Genomic DNA, 25,032 nt, shown 5'->3' on the forward strand with positions numbered 1-25,032 from the left:
TACAGTAAACTATTGGCAGACACATCATTTTTATAGTAGAAGTAGCCAGACAAGAGAAAGGACAAAAGTGTCAACTGACAGTTCCATTTATTTAAAATGGCAAAAGAATATTCCATCAGGGAAAAAAACATTGCTTTTAGAACTATTGACCATGTAAAGACAAAGCCATGAATAAGGCCATTGCTTTCAATCTCACAAGAAAACTTCACCCTGGTCGATAAAATTGAAGTATAGAATTAATGAAAGCAAACTGCTGCATATAGACCATGAGTTCAAGGTGTAGCTCAAGAAACAAATACTTGATTTTTGTATTACAATAAAGACACACAGTCAGCTAGTTATAATAAGATAAAGGCATTAAGTCACCAGTTGCGATATTCTGTAGCGCTCTTAACCTCAGTAACTCAGGGCACCAAAAATAAGTCAGTTTAGCAATGCCTTCCACTTAAATATGTGTATGTTACGTGCTCTAGGTCCTTTAAACTTTCTTCCTCTCAAGCTTTTGCAGGGGGCACATCAGTCTTCCTGGGCACAACACACTAAATTGAACCAGTCATTTTTCTAAGCAGCAGCTGATCGATCTAGCATTTCTGAATGGTAGTTAAGTAGCTCTGCAATCCCTGTGTGTCACACTGGCACTGGGAATAGATAGCAGTGGGTTGAGAAGCTGCAGTAGCAACTGTGTCACAGACGGGTTGAGGTTGGAGGGACCTCTGGAGGTCACTGTATCCAACCCCTCTGCTCAAGCAGGGCCACCTAGAGCTGGTTGCCCAGATCCTGGGCAATCCATGCCCTTAGTCCAAGAGACCACCTTCCCTCTTAACTGTAAGTTGTTAATTATCTTCAAACATGCTGAGAAACAAACCTGTTCCTCCTCTGGTGGAAGCACAACTTCATCCTTTAAGTACTAAAGATTGCATATCCTGCAGCCATTACTCAGTATAAGTTTAACTTCTAGCTGTTCAAATCAACAGTTAAATAAATACCCTGGTTCATACTGCATAAGAAAATTAAGTTCCATTCCACCTGTTATAACCTAAATGGGGCATATATTATTGTAAAAGATAACGAGTGACCAGATCCTCACCTTGGTAGATTAAGCACAGTGAGTAAAAACATACTCCAACCCCTTTTGCGCTCTTTTAAGAGTAGGTTCTCATTTTGTCTGATACTGCTGCTAGGCAGCATGATTGCAGTCTGTAGAGGCTTTAGTCTTGATTGTACACGTTGAGTTGCAAGCTCAGCATGTGCCAATGCAGCTTTAAGGTGGTGTCCTAAGAAGTGCTCTTTATGAGAAAGATTGTGCTAAACATCCTACACAAGACGACCTTGCCTTAAGAAACAAGCAAAAATGAAATGCAGGTAACATTTTTGGCTTATGTTCTCTCTGTACGCCATGCCCTTAGAAAAGATAAAACCAGGATAAACTTCAGCAGCACATGGATTCAGTGTGGCATACACCTGCAGAGTGTTTCTCTTCTCCTTTCTGTGATGCAGATGAGAATTCAAAGTTGCGAAAGTTCTTCAGAAGTAGTTATGCAGAAAGTGCAAGCTTTCTGAACAGAACCTCTGCAAAAGAACTAGCTTTCCTTTGAAGCCTTCTATGTACAGCCAACTGTTTTAAATGTTAAATTTAACTAATTCCCTTAAACAAAAAATGCATGTTTCCCCCATCACTCCTGCTGAGGACCTCTCATTCTTATCCTCCTCTCCTCCTCCACTCTGGCACGGTATCTCACTAACTGGAAATTCTTTAACAAAGAACTTCTAAACAAAAAAAGTGCATGTAAGGAGGCTACTCAGACTGCAGTTTATATTCCCATTAGTTAAAAATTGCTACTGGACCTTCAGGTTGAGAAACCAAAGAATTGAAGCGAAGCCTGTCACCAAGTCATTGACTGCAGAGCAGGATGCGTAAGCTAATCAGCTGTGTTAATGACGCAGTAAAAAGCTCAAGCTTTAAGTTGAATATGCTGAACACATCTGCAACAAGAAAAGTAAATGTCAATTAAACAAGCCAAGTAAAGCCCTAATACTCTAGTCTTTGCTAACCACAGAGTACAACCGGGTCCTCCCCAAACAGCACCAGAGTCACATCTTAGGATCAAACTACCATGGGGAAAAAAAAAAGCTATGCTTTAATTTGGGATTTTTTTCTGAAGTACACCCTGAAAGGACGACACTGCTCTGTTAACAGGCAATACCTCGCCAGCGTTGGCAGGGCAACGCTTCCAAGCTGCATACCACCTGCTCTAGCTTCCCTCCCCACCCCAGGCCCCACAGGAAGGACTACAGTGTTACTCCTTCCTCCCTTCCCTCCCCCTGCGAGATACACACTGGAAGCTTTGCTCTCCTGTTCTTCACCCGTCCCCACAAACAAGTGGAAAGAACAACTGATAGCAATCCTAGTCTAAGTCTGGATTCCCAGCTTTTCCTACGCATTTGAAGAGACGCGTTCTGAAGTGTTAGCTTGTGTTAAGTGTCTGATGTATGTTTGAAGGGAAAAAAAAAAGGAAAAAAGCAAGTTCCGGCTCAACCCTCCTGCAAAAGGCTGGTTTGTGATACGTACCACAGTATCAATCTCCGCTGGGCCCACTATCCGAGACACCTCATCAAACTCTTCAGGAGACATGGGGAGCAGATTTTCTGGAGACTGGAGCCTGGAAGGGTGGCTAATAGAAGGAGAAGAGTAGGGACAAACCTTCACTAAAGAAGTGAGGCACAGCTGCGCTACCATGTCTGGCTCCAAGTCCAGAAGGGCCACTAATGAGGTCTCTTGTTAAGAAGACCTAGTCTGTGAGAAATACACCATGCTTTGCAAAGCCAGCATGGCTTTAAATGAAAACTGGGACTACTCGGGGATCGACATTCTAATCAAACAAGTCCAACAAGTCTTTAAGAACTTGCCTTTTGAGAAATTATTTGCCAGTACAACTACCTGCAAAGTTTCTGGGGTTTTTACCTAAAAATGGTGTTTCAAACAGCACTGCATGAACGTGGTGTGATCAGATCCTCAAAGAGAAAGAGAGGAAAGATTTGACGGGGGCACCTACACCTTAAATATTGTGAAGAGACACGAACTACAGCTAAAAAATGATCTCTTCCTAGAAATCCAGCATTTCTGTGGAAACTTACACTTCAGATACAGAGATTAACTCAGTCTTGATGTAGCCGTTTCCCTTGGGACCATCCAAATCCATAGGCTCTGGTGCTTCAAGGAGGGGGGGGGAAAAAAAGAAAAGCTTGGGTTTTTTTTAGCAAGTTTACTTTGCATTGCCATCTTTATTGTACCAAAAATAAAGTCTGTGACCCAGATAATGTGCAAGTCTCGCTCTCATGCATTTTACAGCACAATGGTTAATTTATTCCATTTTTTAGTCAGATTTTCCTTTTTGCTTTTCCCCTATGGAAAATGGGGACTAAAACCTCCCCTAAAGTTTGATGTAGCTGTATCAACACATCCTGCCAGGCCGACACGGCACTGTGTAATAGTCAAACATGAGTCGTGGTTCCAGCTTTTAATGGGAACCTACACCTCTGAAATATCTCACAGGCTCACATGAAAGCTGAATTAGAGGGCCAGTGACAATTATGTTTTCAGTTTTTGATCTGACTACATCTCATGTTGTGCCTCTTTAAAAACAGACCTTTTCTTAACCTGCTAAAGCTTAGGTGCCTATTCTCACCTTTCAGCTGAGCAGCACTCAAGCATGGGTTAGGCTGCCAAGACGCTCAGTCCAACTGCTACCCTTTCTTTCTATGCCACAGAAATTATACAGTGCCCAAGTACCTCAAGAACAAACATCACGCGCTGTATGAGCTATTTATAGCACTCACCCTCCTTAGGCCTGGAGTAGTATTTGCCAAAGGCATTGTCTTTGGGTATATCTGGGTACAGAAATCTCAGTGGATTTTCAGGAATGTTTTCAGCTGCCATCACTTTGTAGTTGCGAATGATATCAGGGAAAGTAACAGCAGAAAGCTCCTTCTTGGTGTATGGCTCTACCGAATGGAACTGGGGCTCTGCAGATGAGAGAAGCAGCGACTCTTAAAGGTGGTTTCAAAGCTTTTTCTAAAAGCACCCAGAAAAGTTGCAGCCACTTCCACAAATTCAGAGGTCACGTGAGCAAAAGGCTTACCTGGATGACACCTACTGTGCTGCACATAAATATTTAATGACTCTCAAATGGGGCACAATTTTTTTGTGTGGTAGGAAGGCATATGGGGGGGGGAAGTTTATAGTGATGGCTCTTGGTATGTTTTGTATTCAAAATGACTGGGGTCACCTGTCTGTGGAAATTAACTGCAATATTTCATTAACTAATTCAAGTTGTGTTACCTTTTCAACCTTCTTCCAAATGATAGCATACAAACTCTATTGCCTATTAGGAAGTTTGAGCCTAATACACCACTTGGGGCTCTTACAAATCACAAAGAGAGACAGATAAAGCCTCCCTGCATGCTCCAAATACTATCACCCCTCTTTGCTCAGTTTTTGGATGCCTCAGGAATGAAGGCAGCAAAGGGAAAAAAGTCATTCAAGTACATTCAGCAGTTTCTCTCTCAGCTGGTGTAGGTCTTGGGCTCATCCAAGTGAAGTGTCAACAGCTGCAGCATCCTGGCAGGTGGGGTTGATTTAAGTAGTATGAGAAGGGAAGAACCCTGATTGGATACAAGGGAGATTGTATCTTTTTGCAGCTTTTAAGTCTCTAGGTTCCATTGAAAGAGTGTGAGAGAGTAGCGCAGCTAACTGAAGAACCAAGCTTTTCATCTGTCCTCCTTCTGGAAACAGGAGGAAGGAGAACTGCTAGGAAAATGAAGTAAGTGAATATGTGGTTTACCTGGGGAGAATGTGGGAAGGAAGGAACAAACAAATGTGTTGGACCATGAGTTAAAGAAAGCTGTTTGAGAAAGGAGTGTTGCGCACAAAGTGAAGTTGTGGGAGAGCACGATAGTACAGAGGGCTGAATGTGGCTGTAGCGAACTTTTTCTGAGAGAGGAATCTTTGATGGGGAAGGTGATATAGGTTTGGAGGGAGATGCAGGTATGTATTTGCTAAAGGTACCTTGCCGAGAGACCCTAAGGAGGCAGGAAAGACAGCCTAGGCAGTTTGTCCTCAACGAACTTCCAGGCCAGAAGCGGTACCTGGTAAGTGTTATTAATCCTAGCTGAAACCCTGAACAACCCACTGGCTTATGAACTACACCAAGTAAGGTATGTGTCTGCTATGGCTTGTGGCCTGTTGCTTGTGAGGGTAGGGACTGCTAGGGTGGTGTATTGGTTCTCAGTGTGAACGAGAAGAGCATAAAGACAAAGATGTTCTCTGTTACTGACTTACCATTTTGAGATCCTTCTACCCAAGTAAACGTGATTGCTCCCTCTCTGCTGCTTTCACTGAATCTTAGTAAAAATGTTCCTGGACTCTGGTCCTTCAATAAAGCACGTTCTTTCTCTTTACTGATGAAACCCATGATGCAGCTGTAACGTTGAAAAGAAAAAGCTGAGTTTACTCCTCAATGTAAAATCTAAGCTGTGCTGGGCTAGCTAGGAAAACTAAAAAGCTAAAGTACTTGTAAAAGCCTCACAGAAGGCTTTGTCCTATGAACAGCTAGGAAGTTAGCAGTAGGACTGACAGGCTGGAGCTGCCCTGTGGAAGCCATGAATCCCCACAGCTTCCCTCAGCACTCATCCTTTTGCCTGGTGGCTTATACAATCATTTTCCTGAGCTCAGAATAAAAGAGATTGTCTTTTGCTGTCAAACCTGGGCTGTGGAAGCAGAAGTAAAGTTTTACGTGTGCTATGTGGTCAGATCCCAGCTAGCAGTTTTAACTTCAAAAATATATTAAGAAATGGTTGTTTCTCTTCTTTGGCTGACGAAACAAAGTTTGCCAGCTACTAGATTGCATCATACAGATGCGGGGTTTGTTTTATTCCTTGTGCACGTTTTCTAGATGAGCTGTTAAGCTTGTGTGACTTCAAGCCCTCAAATACACTATGCTCAGCAAATGTTGTGTAGGCAAGCAGGCCAGTCTGGTAATTTTAAGAAATGGATTGGTCTGAATAAGTACTGTGGAGGGAGTTGTACAAGCCAGCACTAGGGCACAACCCTGGTCAAACTCCAACTGCTTTTTTTAAAAGGTCAGAATTTCTTTGCACTGCTGCTTATTCCTCAAAGTACTCCATCAATAATGAAGTTTTGAGTACTACTCAAAAAGTACTACTATGATTCTTCTGTGCATTAAGTTAGGGAAAGTGCTTTTTGCACAAAACCTACTAAAGAATCATGATTTTGCTTAGAAATTTCAGGTGCTGTAAGCTGTCCTGTTTTGTGGGGGTTTTGGGTGTGTGTGGTTTTTTGTTGTGTGTGTTTTTTTTTTTTTTAAATGGCTTGCTTTAGCTAACAAATCTGTTCGGTAGCAAATGTACTGAGTATAATGATAGTCTCTAGCATTCCCATCCCTCAAGTATTAAGAAAGGCAAGTGTTCCTGAAGCTGTAATACCTATTTTTTTTTTTTATTCAAGGGGAATCTCTATCCTAATGAATACTATAGACTTGTCTCTTTCCCACTCAAGTATCTTTGCAGTTTGCAAGTTTTCCCTTTGGTTTTCCTTTTTGCCTTTCTAGAAAACAAAGATCTGTGACTATCCAACAAAGCCAGCTGAGGGAGGAAAAACTAATAGTACTAAATCTCTGGCTTTGATTACATTCGGGATTTAACTTGCACCTCTTCTTTCTGTTAAATCCTAAACAGGGGACTGTTCTCATAACTGAGAGCAATGAGTAATGCTGTTCAAGACTGTATACTATCAAAGCCATACTGAAGCGGAACACTAAATGGGAGAGAACTACAACTCTGCTTCAGTAATGGTGGCAAAAGATCCTGCTGCAGTGGAGTCCACTTAGCTAAGAAATATGCAGGTTTTGGGCAGTGAAGCAAGGCTGGTACTATAAAGGGCTTTAACAGAACTCATCTGGAGCTAGGGGGTAATAATTTGAAGCCTGTTGCTGAATACAGCAAGACAGAGCAATCCTGCTATTGTAGGTCCTGCAAACTCGTGGGATTCTAGGATGCTCCACTATGAGTGCACTATTGACAGGGTGTCTTAATGTGGCTAAACCTAAAATGCAGGATTGTGATCTTGGCTGAACCTGTTTCTGGCAGCAATTACTTCTGAAATCTGCAATATCAGAATCAAAAGTTTACTAACCAGTATTAAAGGGCAAATGGAACTGGCTTTCCATCAGGCAGAGTCTTACTAATTACTGATTTTAACAGGGTATTATTAAAGACTACTGTCTGGACTCATATTGCAGATACAGAAGTTCAGTCTGGCTGCTGCCACCTAGAGGAGGCTCACAATGTTTGCTTGTGGAAAGGTTTTTTTGGGGTTTTTTTGTTTTGTGTTTTTTTTAAGATGGATTATCACTTTATGACTTATACTTTGTTGTAGTTTAGTCTTCCCCGTCAAACACAAAAAAGGCTCTGTTTTAGGGTGTGCAAAGAACCTACTTATAGCAGGAGCAAAAAAAAAAAAATTTGATGTTCAAAGCCCTGCTCTGTGACTTAAATGGGACAGCTTGGTTACCTGATGCTTTTGCTTTAAGCAATTGCCTTGTTAGAGACTTCCTCACTACTAGAATTCATTTGCCTCAGATTTTTCTGGTTGCAAGTTCCACTTTATTGGATCCAAGGTATCTGCACAAACAACTTCACAACCTGAGGATGCAACTGCTAGCGTAAAGATGTGGTCATTGCCTCAGACCTTTCATTTGTTAACTTCACTCAAGTCTTACCCATCGTTCCAGAGACACAGGAGGTGTTTCTTAATAAGCTCCAGGATTCCCTCAATCCATAGCCAAAAGGGGAAATTTTTATCATTTATATTTTCCTGAAATTCAGAATATGGAAGCAGAGGTGGGAGAGGGGAGAACAGGGATAGAAACATAAGTTTTGTTGAGTGGAGAGGAAGCAAGCTCTCAATCCTGCCAGCATCTACTTGTTCTTGGTTTTTTTTTTTTTTTCCCCTTTTTCTTGTTTCCCGCCATCCCCATATTACTTATTTTTTTTCCCCTTTCTGTTTCTCTGCTCCAGAAGGACAGAAACTATTGGGAATGAAGCATGTACTGAATCCTAAGGCAAGAGGCAGTGTGAGAGAAATGCCTGCCCGAGCCTACAGTACCCACAAACATGTGATCCATCACCTCTCATGCAACAACACTGGTCTAAGAGCAGAGAAAAGGCTCTGGTTCCTGCCTGGGCACTGTCCTTATTGGAGCTCTTGGACACCCAAACCATCCCATGGGGCTTTCAACCAGGCTGGCTAGCAGAACAGCTCGGAGACACTTTCTGTTTAGACTCAGATTTCAATTCCTTGTGATGCACTCCTATTAATGAACTTGAGTGCTTGTAGGTCACCAGAGCTTTACTCTTCCCCTGGAGTCTGTTCCTCTCTGCTGTCACCTCCTGCTTATCTATACTAGTTTAGGGTCTAACGCCAAAGAAAGTGTGAAGAGTCCTGTCTTGCCGCAGCCAGGGTTACGAAATCTCATGATGTGGCTTTCTGCTATCATGCTGACCCTCTTGGCTGCCCTGTGCTAATCCTCACCCTAATCCAGTTGCCCCTGGTCTGGGAAATGTCCTTCGCTATGACAGAGAAGAATTGCTAATCTTGCTAGGTTTTTCTGATGCTTTCTGTAATAGTTAAAATGGAGAACTATTCTATTAATAGCAATTGCATTAATAATAATGAAGATGCCATGTTTGAAAGATGCATTTTTCTATACAGTTTACATGGCTCAAAAGCATCTACTCCTTGCTATTACAAGCCCTTTTTCCTCATTCTGCTGCTACTTTAACCTCACCACCAAAACCTCCCACAACTATGTAAGCTCTAGAATAATTAGGGTACACTATTGAAAAAGGAAGCACCCTGGGGAAAAAAAACAAACCAAAACAAGACAAAGCTCCCTCTTCCACCTCAATTTTTTAAACTGAGTTCATACCTTGCAGAATCTTGTCCAAGGGATAAGGCCATCATGAGATCCTCCACTTGTTGGCCCTGAACAGAATAAATTACTTCAGTCATGTTCCATAAGTTACTTAGTAAGACTGAAAGGAAAGTACTTATAGCACCAAGTTCTGAGTGTTTATTTGCAACTCTGAGCTGTTGGACTAAGAAAAGAAATGCAAGGCTACAGTATTTTCACAGCTAGTGCAGGGAGAGCTTGCAGGCTTCCCCTCTGGAGAAGTTCACTGCATGAGAATGACCAAATGTATTTAAACAGACCTTGTGTGATGGGAAGTAACTCAGCCTCCTTCCTGGAAGCGTTTTGAAACTGGCCAGTGTTAGCTGTAGCACAGCATAGAAAGTGTCAGAATGAAGTCTTGCGTATCTCTTCTCCAGCAAAACAAGGAAACTGCAGCCCATAAGCTTTTCTGTAGGAGCTCAGCAGACCCTACATCAACTTTCTGAGATCCGCTTTCCTGTCTCAATTCAGGTGACTTGTAGGCTTTTGCCCCAGAAATTCTTGACTCCTAGGTCTGTCCCAACCACAGACTCATCTCATTCCTCTTGCAATCGTTTCCCCCCGCCTTCTTTTTATGTCAACAGTGTTTCATAACCACATCAAAACCACAAAGAAAATCTTATGCTGTGACTACAGTAGCTAGAGCTTTGCAGACCCTCTGTCATACAGAGTCAAATTCTTTCCATACCGATCATGCTATGGATTTCAATAAAGTCAGAAATATGCTTCTTTTCCCTCATCTCTCTAAAAATAAATTGGGTTAGAGAGCTTGTTTCTGATGCTGCTAGTGTTAGAGACCAAGATTCTGTCAACTTTCACATCACAAAAACAGCAGGTGAGTTGTATCCTGGCACCCTATTAGATTTTGTGTCCCCTTGCACTGAGGGATCCTGAATATAGTGTTTCAGCTACCTGGATTCTTTCAGTAGTGAAATACTTCTAGCTGTAGAGGTAAGATTTAAGTAGCATCCCTACTGTTACCAGAGCTTGACAAAGAATCTCTGAAGTTCTGAAATGCAAGTTGACCATAGAAATATGTCAGTGTTTACTTTGTCCTTGTGATGCTTAATTAGACTAATAACATTTATTCTCCTTGCATAATTCTGAAAAGTAATCTATTAAGTCAGTAAGCTTTTTGTCAGATCTTATGTCTTTGGGAAATTAGAGGAAGGGAATTAGAGACTGGAATGCTGTACTTACCACCTAGACCCACTAATGTCAAAACCCTTTAAATATAAACACTTTGTGAAACTTAGATTAGTGGAATATACTGAATCAACAGTATTTTTATCTAGAGTCTACTATGCAAACTCAGTAGCTGTGTCAAGTGCCCTGCCTATCAGGCAAACTGACAATGAGTTTGGAAAACAAAATTCATGGCTGATTAGGCTTTCACTAAGGAGTCTCATCTGGGAGATGTTCAATTTGACATCCTTTAATAATTTCATCATGTTTGCACCTTGATATTGCAACTGTGTTTATGTGGATAGAGTAAACACCCACTGTAGTTGGTGGCACGCATGAAGTTAAAATTAATGAAGATGGAGTTAAAAAAAAAAACCAAACAAACCCAAACAAAACAAAATGCCAAGAAACATCCACTTCAAAGACTGACTATACGTGTGCATTACTTCAGTAGCTCTTCAAAAGGCAGAAGTAGCCCCAGTCTGCACTGCCCTAATGCATAGAACTCAAGTTAGAACTGCAGGTTTTTTCATGACCTGACCTTCATTTGCAAACTCTACCATATTGAAAACTGGAAAACGCTTCATTGCTATAAAGTGATATTGTATGAGGGCGGGGAAAAGGTGTGAGAGGAAATGAGAACTTAAAATAGATTGTAGAAAAGATGTAGAATTAGCTTCAATTCAAACAGGCCATCTGCTTGTTCAGTAGAACCAAAAGGTTTAAAGTAATGTAAGCAGACCATACCAAGTAGCTTCTCTCCCAGCATGCTCAGTTGATCTGCATTAAGTCCTCTCTTTGTTACAGAAGAAAACTGCCAACTCAGAACTTCAGAAAGTTTAGACCACTTTGCATAAGGTGGATTCAGAAAGAAGGACAAGTTCTAAAATGGAAGGAAAAAATACAATCTACAGTTAATAAACATTAATTTTGGAATGCCACTTGAATTTACAGAAGTGTATTGCCAAAACAGAATGCAGACTTCAAGAATCGATGTCAGCTTAAGACAACTCTGGAATAGCAGGCTGCTATTCTGACAGGCACTCCTTACCAGGAAAAGCAGTCTCTGGGACTTTGTTTTGGACATGTCTTCTCCCAGTGGGTAGAATTCCTAGATTACTCAAGTGCACTGTATTTGAATTCTTGAATGTTTATTTGGCTTCTCACTGTGTACTGTATATACTGAATACAATGCATAATATCCTTATGTGGGTTTCAAACATTGGTCTGTTTAGGATAGGGAAGTAAGTCATTCTGCCTCAATCTCTAAACCTGAAAGCTGTTAAGAGTCATCTGCATGGAAAAAATGCAGCAGCTACTTGTATACAGACAATGCTTGAAAATTACAGTATTTATGATACTTTTTTTGCAAATACCTTGGGATCAGTAGACAGCATGTTGAACCATAAGATAGAAGCCCATCCACTTGGAAGCTGGCTCACATTTGAGATCACAACAATGGGAAGGGATGTGGTCTGAAAAGGACACAAAAGGAAACACGTCAGACTATCCTGTACCCCTGCTGAGCAGTCCTCCTCTAGATTACCTGCAAACATGTTTCTGTTTTAATTCCTTGCTTGCATGGTCTTAACTCTTTCACTTGAAGTTTGTATGTAGGGGAGAAAGTGTCAGTATGATGAAGTACTAGAAAGACTCAGGTGACTTTTGTCTGATAAAGACTTCCATTTAGTGTCGGTTATGATAGCACTGATAGTTACAGAGTTCATAGCATATTGCTTCTGAAATAAGTGGAAACTGATACCTAGTGAGCTTAAAACACAGGGTTGGTTATCAGATACTTTGCAAAGCACATCTACTCTATTTACTCAGAGATTTGACAGCATTCTCACCGTATGTGTATATACAGAGATGTTGTGAAGTGTTATATATTTTGAAATAACTGAAAGTGTTTCATAGCTAAGTACTTAAAAATAAAAAAAGAGAAAGTTTAGATTGTCAGCATGAGTGACATACAGGAATTGAAGTCCATCTCTGTTTCATCTAAGACATACCTCTAGGTCTACTACCAAGCCAGGCTGGCACAGCTGCGTCTCAAAACTCAGAGAGTGAAGCTCTTCTGTTACAATGAGAGGACCCTTTAAAGAAAAAAAAAGTAATAAAAAAAGAAAACCTTTCAGGGACTGAAAATTGCCTGGGGGGGAGGTAAGGTGATTTATCATGGGGAGAAACCTTTTCTGCCCAGGGTTACTTGCTCTGGACCTCAGAAACAGATTATTGGTCACAGTCAAGTGACAATGCTAATGTCCTAAAACTGCCTGTTAGAATGGGTACTCTCTAGGCACTTGGGGTTTTTTTGGCTCCTACCCCAAAGCCACAGAAAAATCTGTCCTTGCCAGAAAGTCCTGTTAAAGCTAGGTACCAATGAGGGAGAGTCCAGAGGGACACCATTCTGGCACTAGTTCTCATCTGTAGACACCTCCTACATGGATCGTTTTCTAGAAACACTGAACTCCTCTCCTATTGATCTGTCATCCTTCACGGCACTGAGCAGAGCATTGTCTTAAATGCTTGAATGCCTTTTTTAGTATTATGCAAAGGCTTTACGAACAAGGTTAGTGCTCCTTACCTCATTTGTTCTGCTTCCTGCATTTTTCTGTTCTTTCAGTTGCTGCAAATGAACAAAAAAACCCTGTCACTCACTTACCTCGGCCACAAATTAAAGTGGTAGGGGATGCAAATGTTTGCATGCTCTAGTTGCTCAACTGTGTGCAAATTTGCTACACTAGTGTCCGATCCTATTTGGTTCTAAGCTGTGGAAGCCAAAAGATTAAACCATAGGTAACTACTACTGCTTTATAAACCATTCATCTATGAAAACAGATATTGCACCCTTATCATGTAATGCCTTTATGTAAGAGGCCTTATAAGAACAGAAGCAGTGTGAAATCAGGAAGGACCAGATGAAATACTGGTTTATCAAAGTACCCCTCTGAATTGGACAATAAACTCCAGACAGTGTTCTGGACAATGAAGGGAGGAAGGGAGAATTCTATGACCACTGGTTCAGGACTTGCATCTTTCCTTTCCTGTTGTAATGATGAAACCAATCTGATTTATCTCACAATCTGCAGATGAAAAGTGTTGTATAGTCTGCTGAAGTCACTGAATTTCTTGTAGCTGCCCTCTCCTAGACAATTTTCCTCTTCTAGTTTCAAAGCTCTTTAGACTACTCCAAGCTTTCCTACCTATGGGCCTTCCTTTGAAAGGCCCAAAAGGGCATTTCTAGGCTTCTTCTTCTTTCTCCTCCAAAGAACTTATTGCAACATAAGCTGTATAGCCTTTCTGGCCCTATTTCAGTAACAAAAGCAATAGCATTTCAATTGAAATGGGCCAAATATTTCAGACAGGGAAGAACAAGGAAAAAGGAGAGATGTTCACAGTTCCTCTTATACAAAAGTAAACAATGACTTCAATAACAAAAGCAATTTGTCATCTTCCTACCACACCCTTTACTGACACAATTAAATGGATGTGTCAATAAAAGAAAAAAAAATCCCCTACCAAGTGCCTGAATTCTGCTGCTAGACTTCCATTGGTAGATTCTTCCATGTTCATTACTTTCGTGTTTGTTCCCAAAATATTAAATTTCCTGAACCTTCACAAAGAGAAAAGAATTAAGTCTCAAATTCATTGAAAGAACCCAATATTAATATACCAAACTGTAATGCCACGTACCCTTTGACCGAGTTCTTCTCACTTACATCTCTGCAAAATATTAAATTTCCTGAACCTTCACAAAGAGAAAAGAATTAAGTCTCAAATTCATTGAAAGAACCCAATATTAATATACCAAACTGTAATGCCACGTACCCTTTGACAGAGTTCTTCTCACTTACATCTCTGTCAAAAAAAAAAAAAGACAAAATAAAAATCTCTTAAAGATTCTGCCACAGACAGAAAATGTGGTTGTTTGTTTTAGTAGCTGAGAACTGGTAAAATGCTTCTGTGAAATCTTTTGTGCAAAAGAGGAGGTAATTGGTTCAAGCAGTCAAAATAAATATTGTCCTACACAGGCTATCTTTTACTGAGGCATAAATTTTGCTACGGGGGCTTTATAATCAAAGCAAGTCCTTTCTTTTACTACATAGGCTTTAACGCTCCCTCAGAAAAAAATTATATGGTACTGTCGTTCTAAATCTGCTTTTAAACCATACAACTTCTTGAATAAATTGCTGCATCACTTGAATCGGCTTTCCCACCACTCTGGATTTTCCTGAGTTGCATTATAGCTGGTGCACTTCTCAAAGCCTCAGCTCCCACATCCATGTAAGAATTTCTTTTCCTTTCCCCCCACTCCATGCAAGTTTCTGGACCCCAGTGCTGTTTCAAGTGAACAGAATGCCCCCTAAAGACTCAAATGAGAAGACAAAACTCATCTGCTTTCTTAAAAGCACAGCCCCCTTTCATGACCTTACAGCCACTGTCGTTACTTTGGAGAGCCTGTTACATTTCTTTCCTGGCCCTTAAAGCAAATGCTGAGGCCTTCTATACTTTGTGACATGTCTCTAATGGCAGAGAGAGACTTAGAGCAAGGGCATGGGTAAGAAAAAGGGAGGCTGTACCTGCTGCCGTGGAGAACCAGCCTGCTCCTGGCCAACTCAACACTTAAAATATGACTGCCTCTTGGATTTCTGAATGTGGGAACTGCTTATCATTAACATACACAGGGATGAGAAAAATGCAACGTACTTATCAAATAAAACTTTCACTTTCAAGTTGTAGTTCAATTCCTGCAATTTCACCAGCAATCTGGAAAGAGAAGGGGTTTTTTTCAATATTACTCCAGCTGCAAAAGACAGGTTCTCTTCTATTGCACTGCTTATCACAGGTATAACTAAGCTGCACAACTCAGGGCCACATATAGGCTCCAAGCTGGCTCCACACAAGATAGCATAGATGCAGTGACAGGATAAATCAGCAAGGTCTGTAGACACTGATCCCATGTCCTGATTTAGAGAGGAAACTAGATGGGCAAATGAGTTATTCTTTTGCATCACAAAGTGGTCTGCATGTGTCTGTTCTGCTGTTTGGTTGTTTTTCTTGTACACTCAATACCCCCCACTTCTGGTAAAGGATAAAAGCTAAATGCAAGTTAAACTTTGCTAGAAAACATCCCCCTGCCACATGGCACTTTCCTCTTCCTCCTGACCTCAGCACTTAGGCTATACTGTAAGATGTGCAATCCTCACAGCTGTAGGAAGCCAATGACGTGAAAGCTTACCACAAAACAAGAAGGGGAAAACATACCTCAGCTTTACAGTAAACTGCACTCCTGTCTTCAGAACTAATGGCCTCTGAGGATGTGTTGGCATGCAAGGCTGCCTCTCTACCACAAAGGAGCTACAGAAAGAACAGATTAAAGGCACTTTGATTTATCAATGTTGTCTTTAAGGAGTAAGAAATTACATAAAAAGTGAACTTTAAAACAATGGTGATTTACCAGTAGTACTGTACGCTTCAGTTTCAATCTATAAGGAGGTCTGTGTGTCAGTTTCTTTCACTTGTATCAACAGGGCTAGAAATATTGCAAGAATGAAGTGATTTCATAAGGTTTGGTTTTTCCTAAATACATGGATGGCGTGGGGAGGGAGAGTGCTACCTCAAACTTCCCTGAAATCAAACAGCATGTAAACACTGTGATGTAACTAGCATAATCCAAGTGAGGAGTATTGCTTCGTTTGCCATTCTTTGCAAGCAAGAATTTGCTTGCTAAATTCTTATGGCAACAGTGCTATGTAACAACATATGCTCAAGAGCTAGATAAGCTAGCTAGGGATTTGATGAGGGCTAGCTAACCCCATGAAGCAAACTCCTGAGGCTAACCTGTTCTGATGCACCCCAAACTGTTGTCATCTTGGGCACCTTTTGTGTAGCACTGTGCTGTGTAGACATAAATCCTGAAGTATTTCTATTGTTACCAAGTCCTAGGCAGCATGGAGACTCTTCCTTCCACTGTACTCGCAGGCAAGATAACTAAACAGCAGCTGGACTTCTACAACTCTTCCTCACTGCCTTAACTTCATTGAAAAGCAGCAGCTGTGTTTTCCAATTGAAGATTAGTGGTCAAAGCATCTGACTGGGACTCTGGAAACCTTGCGTTCTAGCCCGCCATACCGGGTATTACCTACTGTATCTAAGTCCCTGCTCCTATCTGCTAGTTTCAAGCCTTCTGCAGCATGAATTTTTGTCTACCCTATGTTTACGGAATGGGACTCTGATCTTATGTGGGGCAACTACCAGTTACAGTAACTTGCCTCATAGAGATGGTACAGAGATAGGGCTGGCCTCCCTACGCTGGAGACAAAGAGGATGTGTCCAGAGACAAAGGGTTGGAGAATCTAGTGTGTATTTATCTTGGGTATAGCTTGGTGCGGATGGTTTCTTGCCTCCATTTACATGAACTTTGTAGGGCTGAAGCTTAAAGCAAGAAATGGATTAACAGACTAGGAGGTTGATTCTGTAACCAATGCATATTGTAGCATAGCTCCTGCTAACTTAAATGATGACTGATCACAAACCCTTTCCATGGGCCTAAACCTGTGGAAACCCTAGCTAGGGTAAATCTCAAAAATGGTCATTTAGTTTAATGTTTGTGGCAAACTTAGGAAAACCTCAGAAAATGCAAAGTTAGTGTGCAGGAAATATTGAGGGAACAGAAGGGAAGGTGCTCTCCATACATTTATTCACGCAAACACAAGAATACCCTTCTTGTCTGTTACCTCTGGATGAGTTGTCTGAAAAGACTGTATGTTCGGTCCTGCAGAACTTGTTTATTTTTTGTGATGGGATCAGGGTCATAGGTAAACTTCTGTTCCAGTTCCTCTAGCTTTTTGAGCTGCTGACGAACTTGCTGTAGACTTTCAGCAACAATGGTGAACCTACAATTACATAATCTTATTACTTTTAGCATGTTTTTGTATTGTAATAATGCTGAGACACCAGCCAGGTGACTGTCCCTAAGGACTAGGCAGTGCACAGAGAACACTTCTTGCTCATTGGAAATGTGGTGAGGTAATAAAAATCAATGAAATGTAGTTATGCTGTGACAGAATGAAAGTGCATAATATAAATAATGAATATATTTCACAGATCTGGTGTTCCTTCATAACACACTTCAAGTTCCTGTCCAATGCCGTCCTTGACTAGAGACTTACCAGTTCTGTAGCTGGTCAAGACAGGCATTGGGTGGGCCACCAATGCATGCAGTCTGTTGCCTGTGTTTCCACTCCACCAGCTCCTCATTAATGAGAGCACTCTGCGTGTGCTCTGTGGTGTTCAGCAGCTGTACTATCTTGTTCACCACTTCCTATAGAGAATATTAAATTACCCTGCTTATTAAAAATACTTCATACAGGAAAACTAAGTACTGTTTTAGTGAATGCTGTCTGTCTTGCAAAACTCTGCAAGGACCTCAAAGTAATAGTTTGTCAACAGAGGATGTCTTCTAAAAAACATCAGCTTCTTTTTAGCTCGACTACTTGCTAGATTGTGTGGAGAAACAAAGCATATTCAGTATTGCTGAATTCTGAAGAGTCGGTGTCTCACATCCATGTATGTCTGAAGTGTGTATCTGGGATCACCCAGTGCTTGCTGAAGACTTGAGCACTGCAATGAGAGTGGGCACATTTAACTCTAATACAGCTGCAAATTTTTTAATCAGTTTTTTCCTCAAGAGTGTGACTATTGATATGACGCCTTTTCTCTCTCATTTTTCTTTTAGCTTTACCTGACAGTTTGATAAAGGTTGCTAGAAGAGAAATAAAATTGCTTACAGAGATTCTAGATTTTCAGTCAGGATGGGAAGAATGAAATCTTAGTTCAACTGATAGTAGTAGAAAAGTTTTCATTTATACAATTTGTTATGTCAACCCAATGAAAATGAACATGCGTTCAAAATGAAGTACTGTTGCCTTCTGAAAGAAAACTTGAGCGCTACCTTTCTCTTGAGGTCAAGTGATAAAAACATCTTCTTGAGATTCATCTGTTCTTTCTTATATTCCTCCTGTGACACACCGTTGGACTCATGCTCTGTAAAGTAAGTCCAAATTGTGAAGGTGAGGTTGAAGGAGCGCTGAAGTATGGGTGGGGGAAACACTGGGGGGAGAAGGGGACCTGCCTGGCTAATGTCAAGTGAAGTATATCTTTAAAGCTTAAGGGAGGAAATATTTACTGCTTCCTAGATTTTTTGATTCCTCCTCTCCCCCTTCTGAAAGGACAGAGTCTATACTTTAAAGCGCTAATGCAAGGAAAAGCCACTATCCCAGTAAAGTAACTGAGATGTGAGTTTGCTTGCTTTTTAGAGCAAGAACCTGATTTAAAATAATGATTATATTGTGTAAAGATACACACTGAGCAATTTGTTCTCACGCTGACTTCAGACATGAACTATTCATATTACTTAACCTGGTAACAGAAGCTAAATTTCAAGGGATGATGTTTACAGTCTCCTGAAGGTAGCCCAGGCTGACAGATCCTACACAGTAGCCCTAGCTACCACCTCTGCTGCCTACTGACCTTAAGTCAGAGGTTCCCGTCTGCCTCACGGAAGCGCTACCTGCCCCCAAGTACAAAGAGCAAGATCATGGCTCAGTGCTCCCCTTAGTATCTTCTGAACATGTCCCTCTTCTGAGGGACAGTCAACTGCCAATTTGTGCTGGAAACTGAAGCCTTTTCTAGGACGAAGTAGTCAAAAAGAGAGACAAATCTATATAATGAAAACAGTGTGGACTACAGCTGCATTTACTTCCCTCAGTACACAAGAGTCTACAAAACTTGAAGCAGGAAGGCATTTGTGAAATACAAGATGGCAAAGAGAAGCCTAAACTGAACTATTTAGGTGTATGGTTGAATGGTCACAGAGTCTATAGGGTTTGCTATTTCTAGTAGCAAAGGGATGTAAAGGACAAAGCAACGCTGTGTTAACAAAGAGGGTCTCTTACTTGCAAGAACAGACAGATGCAGAGAATGCATTTTCAGGAATTTAGGTTTTGGCGTAAAGCAGAATTAATGGAGGGACATTACCAGTAAGTTTGGCTGCATATCATTAGGTTTAGTTTCCTGACATAACACAGCAGAGTTTACCTTTACAGACTATACGCAATAGGATATGTTGTTGATAAATTACTCACCTCTATTCTGCAAGGTTTTACATTTAAAGTCATATTCATCTTGCATATCCTCTAATGTCTTGATGTCTTGCTCCACATCCTATAAAGCACAAATGAAGGTGGCCACAACTATTCAGTACTTTCATGTAATGCAAGATGACTACTGATTAGGAACTGCCTGGTACCACCCCTTTAGAGAGATGAAGTCCAGTTTTGTAGCAATGCCTTTTCCTGGAACTCCCTAACAGGAAATATCCCTAAACTTAATCTCCCTCCCTCTTCTCAGCTAACTAAAATTTGTTAATTATAAAATATGGAAAAGCCCTCTTTGTCTAGCCATGTAAGTTCACAGAGTTTAGGAGAACCTAGGCTACAGCGGAAAAACTTTGAACAGCACACAGCATTTTAAACAAACTTTCAAATTCTTAGGTATTTCTTGGAGAAAAGCTTTCTGTCATGACAGTGTTTGTTAAGACAAACATCTATATGCTAAATGAAAATCTATCTTCTAGTTAACAACAAATTGATCAGTATATGATTTCTTAAGAGTTTTTCCTCAGTTGCTAGTATTTCAGATGGGCAAAATGGTTTTGTTGCTAAAACTTAGGCACAAGAAATTTGATTTTGCTAAACCAGTCAAATACCAATCTGTATTATGGTGCTACTGATAAATAATTACTTTCTATTTTCAGACAATCACTTGTTATAAAGTTCAAAACCAAACTATTAACTTATTTTTTTTTGTCATCTTAGAAAGTCTTATGCACTGAAAGCTTTTCAACATCTGTGAATCAACAAATGCTACTTCAAATAGTTATACTATACTTACTATAACACTGTTTTTTACAGCCTTAACTTTTGCATCAAGCTCCTTCTGTTTGTCCAGCATCCCAATCACAGTGTTCTGTATGCTCCCCACTTCCATCTGAGGGAAAGCAAGCAGAACAACAACAGAAGTCAAACCAGAGTGACCCATGAAGCAAATACTTTTTCATTAATGTAAGTTATTGGCTTTTGCTGACAAACAACCTGATGAAGCACGGCTTGTTCTGATAAATCATACTAAGGGTTTATAATATAAAACCAAGTTCAGGTGAATTTGCAAGAAACAAGGGAGGATTAAAAATGCCTGTTGTGTGGTGGTGCTGCATTTTCTTCATCATACCAATATAAAGCTATAAACATATTCTGTTTTCTCTCTGCACAAATCCATTCTTTTGTTTGCTTGTCTTCATGTATCTTCTAAATGTATTTCAAGAAAACAACAACCCTGAAGGCTGGATGACATCTACATAAAGTATTAGATTCATCTGTACAGGATATGGGGAGAAACAGGCTAAGAGCAAGAACAAGACAGGTCTGTGTACAGGCAAATGGGGTAACTTGGTATGCAATTTCTTTCCTACAGGGCATTCAAGCACACTTTAGGTCTCTGTATAGTTTCTTTGAAAGCTGACCTCAATATCATTTGGGAAGTTTATTGCATGACATCACTCAGGGAGAGTTGCAGTAATTTGAAAGGATTTTTCGTTCCACACGTTAACGGTACTATTGGTATTAGAAACTTGCTGTTCCTCCAATGTGGGACAGTCAGGTATGCATTGTTGCTCTGATTAACACTTCAGCTTAAGCTAAGGTCATCTAAAGTATTTATTTTGGTAAACTGCCAAAGGTCCCCCATCATAGACTTAAGTCAGACTATTAAGGCAATCTGAGCATACTCTAACATTCAGGATTCTCCTTTGGTTTTTATGATGCTTATAATCGTGCTTGCTATGGATTTTATCTTCTCAGCTTTGGGAAATGAGAACAATTACCAGAAAGCAGAGGTAGGGCATGGTGTTGTACCTAGTGCCAACAGTAAGTATAGGAGGACTTAATTCCCTTTTTGATGACCCAAATAAATCACATTCTCGAAAGTCAGTTGTGAGTGCTTTATGTCATGTACCAGAACAGAAACTGAACAGCTGTGCTGCAGCTACAAGGGCTTTGTCAGAGTCACGTTTTTAGAGGAGCTGTTTTGGACACAGTTGCATTAGGCCCCTTGTTGAAAGCCTATGCCCGAGTGCTCTTCCCACCCTACCAACACACATTCAAAAACTTGCCCTAAAGGGAAGTATTTCAGCGTCAGAACTTAATATGTTGGTCAGTCATCACTGTATCATTATGTAGTGGATTACATCTAGCTAACTTTGCAGAGGTTCTTTTTTTTACTGCAAAACAGTTCTCCTTGCAAAGGAAAAAACAAAGATGAAAAGTCAGAGAACAGATGAGGAAGGAGAAGAATGTGGCTTTACCTATGGTTCAGAGGAAAGAAATGGGCTTCATTTAAGAAACAAAAATAGAAAGAAATACTTGGAGATAACTGGGAAGGAGAATGATGCATCGTTTTCCCAGAGAGACAGTCCAGAGAAGCACCAAGGCTCAGCTGCTTAATACAGACTAAATTCAGGGGTAAAATGCAGAAGAAAAAAGCTAAAATCTTGCTGCAGAAATAAGGCAAGTGCTAATTATTAAACTGTAATAAAATCTGATGAGCATATCGGGCGATACTACAGTAGCATTAAAAAAACAGTATAGCTTTTACATCACTCAAGGAATAAAAACTACTTCCTGGCCATTTCCCCTCCAAATGCTTCATACAGCACAAACAAGCCATGCTGTCCAGCTGGTATGTATCAGTGTTCACTCTTCCATCCTTAAGAAACATATTGTTGGGCAGAGAGAGGACAGTCTGTTTCTTCTTTCAGTCGTCTTCCACTCCCTCTGTCCCAAATAATAGGAAAGGGTAGATACAACTGCAGTACACACTTCAAGACTGTTACCTGATTTGACAACTGGGCACTGTTCAGTATTTTCCTCTCTTCTTTCAGACAGTTGTAGATGATCATTGCCATGTGTATTGGGTCTTCTTGGAAGTTATCCTGGCATTAGAGACAGTCTATTGTTAAAGTTCATACCCATAATTTCTTGTCCTTCAGTAAACTGATTACCAAAAAGATTAGTGGGTGACTGTGTGTGAGCCTCAGGGCACACATTGGCTCCAAGACCATGGGAAGTGTGACAGCTGCAGCCGTCTCCCACAATGAGTTTCTATTTTAGTTTGTTAGTGCATGAAGAGATGGAACTCAGCATAAAACAACAGGAAAGGGTCAGAGGCGTTACCGGGAGAAGTGAGATACTACCCTACAGTCCTAGAGAGAGCTCACCCTCTCTCTCGAGCCACCCTCCTGCACCTTTGAAGTATAGCTGCTGGTTTTGAGGGGTGGTTCTAGTTTGACAGGTACAGCTCTTGCTCAGTGATGTAAAGGAGATATGTTAGCTGCCACTTATGAACAGTCAAGGCTGGATACAAATTCAACCTTATTGTTTTACACGCATACAAAGTTGAAACATGCTCTGGATTGAGTACTGCCCTGTTCTGCCCAGGATGGTGCTGCCCTGGAGGGCCGCTGAGCTGTACCAGCCTTCTTGACTGATCTTTTATTGCTGATCTACAGTTACTATCAGATAAGTACAGCCTGGTCATGTTCTCTTCTCCTCAGAAAACAGTCCACTAGTCACTGACTTGTGGTGAGGAGAAGCTAGGTGTGTGGGAAATAGGCTGTGGAGAAGGTGACTCTATGGAAGATCCTCTGACGTAGAGTGCTACAGGGAGGAGGGGAGGACTAACAAAAATAATTAGGTCCACTAAGGATATGTTTTGCGCTGCCACTCACTACCAATTGCTTTGGACCTTTTCTTTGTCAGTACAAGATGATGTATAGAAGTGCTGTCTAATGACAAGTCCTTTGCTAGTTAACTGTAGTTCTGCAGTTACATGGGAAGGATTTCTTCCCCTGTGTTTCTTCTGCATCAGAAGCTTGTGGGTACACTGAGGAAACCGGCTGGGGAAGGGGGTGGGGTAAGTGAAACTACATTTGAGTAGGCGCTCCAAATACGTATAGTAAACACCTTACAAACTACAGCTTTCTTTTTCCTAGAGTTCTTGGAAACTAACTGTACTGGCAATGAAACTGTAACTTCCTAACTGTAGCAAGTTAAACCAAAAATTGAGCAACATTTGAATTCTGGCTTTTAAATTAGGATTCTCACACATTTTCTGCGAAAATCCCTCATGGCAGGGTAGTTTGCTTAGAGGCATCCAATTGCACTACTGAAGCGATTCAAGCAAATGTATAGGCATATACCCCAGGCGTACCTGAAGATTACGTTTGCTTTTCCTTATGTTGTGTTGCAGCAAAAAGTTGTTTTCTATCAAGAATCTACTAAATTGATCATCAAGCTGTGACAGCAGGTCATGGAATAACACCGTAGCAAAAGATATGTTGTTGGCTGCATGTTCCCTAGAATGATTTAAGGCATGTTTGTGTTAAATATACTTTCAACACAGCATTCAAGAAATGCATACAGGAGTACTTTATTTTTAATCCCCAACTCCAGATGTAGTATATGCAAGCAGTAAGAATTACCTTCAAATGTAAGCCAGTTTCATTCTCTCAACTTGACTTTACTTTCTTTGATACAGAAATGTTGTTTTTCTGTATTATTCTTGCCACGTTCTGTGCAACTTCATTTACTCATTCCATGCACATCAAGAAGCTAAAAGTGAACCTGATGCATGTGCATGTTGTACCACTCTTCTAAAAGAAGACACTCCACAAAAATCTTGGCAAAAGTTTGAAGTCTGCAAACAGCGAGAGACTGAGCTGCCAAGGTAGTAACCGATTGGTCTTAAAACAGCCGCTTTTGTTACAGACCAACCGAGGGAAATACAAGATAGAGAGTACAGTTGTTACCCTAGGTGTCAGGCCCCTCTAGAAAGCCCTGAAGAGGGGCAGGAACAGGCTATAGCACCCACACAGCTACTGAAGCATCCTACCAGCAAAGGTTCACCGAGCAGCTTGCTTCCCCGGTATTCTTCTGCTGCCAGTAACTGCATGTATGAGAACATTGCTTATGCTTACCAATCCTGGTTTTCCAGCCACTGTGCTAGGTACTGCCTGATCTCCATAGGAAAGCTGTCATCGTATAGCTGGTGAACTTGCTCCAAAAACTTGGAATCAAGTTGCTGTAGCTGATACCACTGAGTCATCCTGAGGAGGGGAGGGAAAAAAAAAATATCAGTGTAAATGTTTAAGTAGTATTTGGACTGAACTGGTGAAAAGTAACTCAAAGTTTCATGAACATTGACAAAATTGGAGGAGTAGGAAGGAAAAGTGTTTCCAGCAAACAAAACCACTTTATTTTCAGCTGTAACAGTTTTAGAAAGCTAATCATTAAAACTGAATACAACTACTTCTGTGCCTGTTTTAATTAAAAAAAAAAAAAAAAATTGCAAATTAAGACAGTGCACTATTTTGTGAAAAAACTCAAAGCTAAATCACCCTTCCCTGTGAAAACTTGCGTTTTTTCTTTTTTCCTTTGAACCCCTTTTCACAGCATTTAGGGTACTGGTAGTGTTACTACTCTCTTGCTTAGTAGGGATATGGAAATGAGGACCTGTGTGTTTTGATACAGGATCTTGATCCTGCAGAGTACAGGTATGTGGAGTTTCACCTCTTTTTTTGGTGCAGATGTACTCCCCATCACCAAGAGCGTGAGTAGAAAATCAAAGAAACCTCTAGGGGCTCATTTTCAGGTGCTATTTGTGTCCCCACTTGCCTGCTCTGAAAACGGATGAGATCTGA

General features: G+C 40.7%; 1 protein-coding gene across 2 annotated transcripts; it reads right to left on the reverse strand.

Annotated features, from left to right (window-relative positions):
* Positions 1–69: 69 nt before the first annotated feature.
* On the reverse strand, positions 70–24,438 carry STAT1 (signal transducer and activator of transcription 1). Of its 2 annotated transcripts, none has more exons than XM_009277122.1 (23): positions 24,310–24,438; positions 23,544–23,688; positions 22,168–22,266; positions 20,172–20,267; positions 19,364–19,442; positions 18,172–18,263; positions 17,390–17,541; positions 16,955–17,113; positions 15,483–15,575; positions 14,925–14,984; positions 14,046–14,075; positions 13,737–13,830; positions 12,802–12,843; positions 12,227–12,310; positions 11,591–11,689; positions 10,962–11,097; positions 9,006–9,061; positions 7,797–7,891; positions 5,339–5,478; positions 3,838–4,023; positions 3,136–3,211; positions 2,570–2,672; positions 70–1,983 (listed from the first exon to the last, which is right to left on the reverse strand). In XM_009277122.1, exons 1-23 carry the CDS (start codon positions 24,435–24,437, stop codon positions 1,960–1,962), a joined length of 2,268 nt encoding a protein of 755 aa, XP_009275397.1. In that variant the 5' UTR covers position 24,438; the 3' UTR covers positions 70–1,959. The 2 variants fall into 2 exon arrangements, with proteins under 2 accessions (XP_009275397.1, XP_009275398.1); XM_009277123.1 differs by lacking the exon at positions 14,046–14,075 and adding an exon at positions 13,911–13,940 and having other exon boundaries at positions 24,310–24,437.
* Positions 24,439–25,032: the final 594 nt, after the last annotated feature.

This window comes from Aptenodytes forsteri, unplaced genomic scaffold (genome assembly GCF_000699145.1).
Source record: "Aptenodytes forsteri isolate BGI_AS27 unplaced genomic scaffold, ASM69914v1 Scaffold145, whole genome shotgun sequence".
NCBI lineage: Eukaryota > Metazoa > Chordata > Aves > Sphenisciformes > Spheniscidae > Aptenodytes > Aptenodytes forsteri.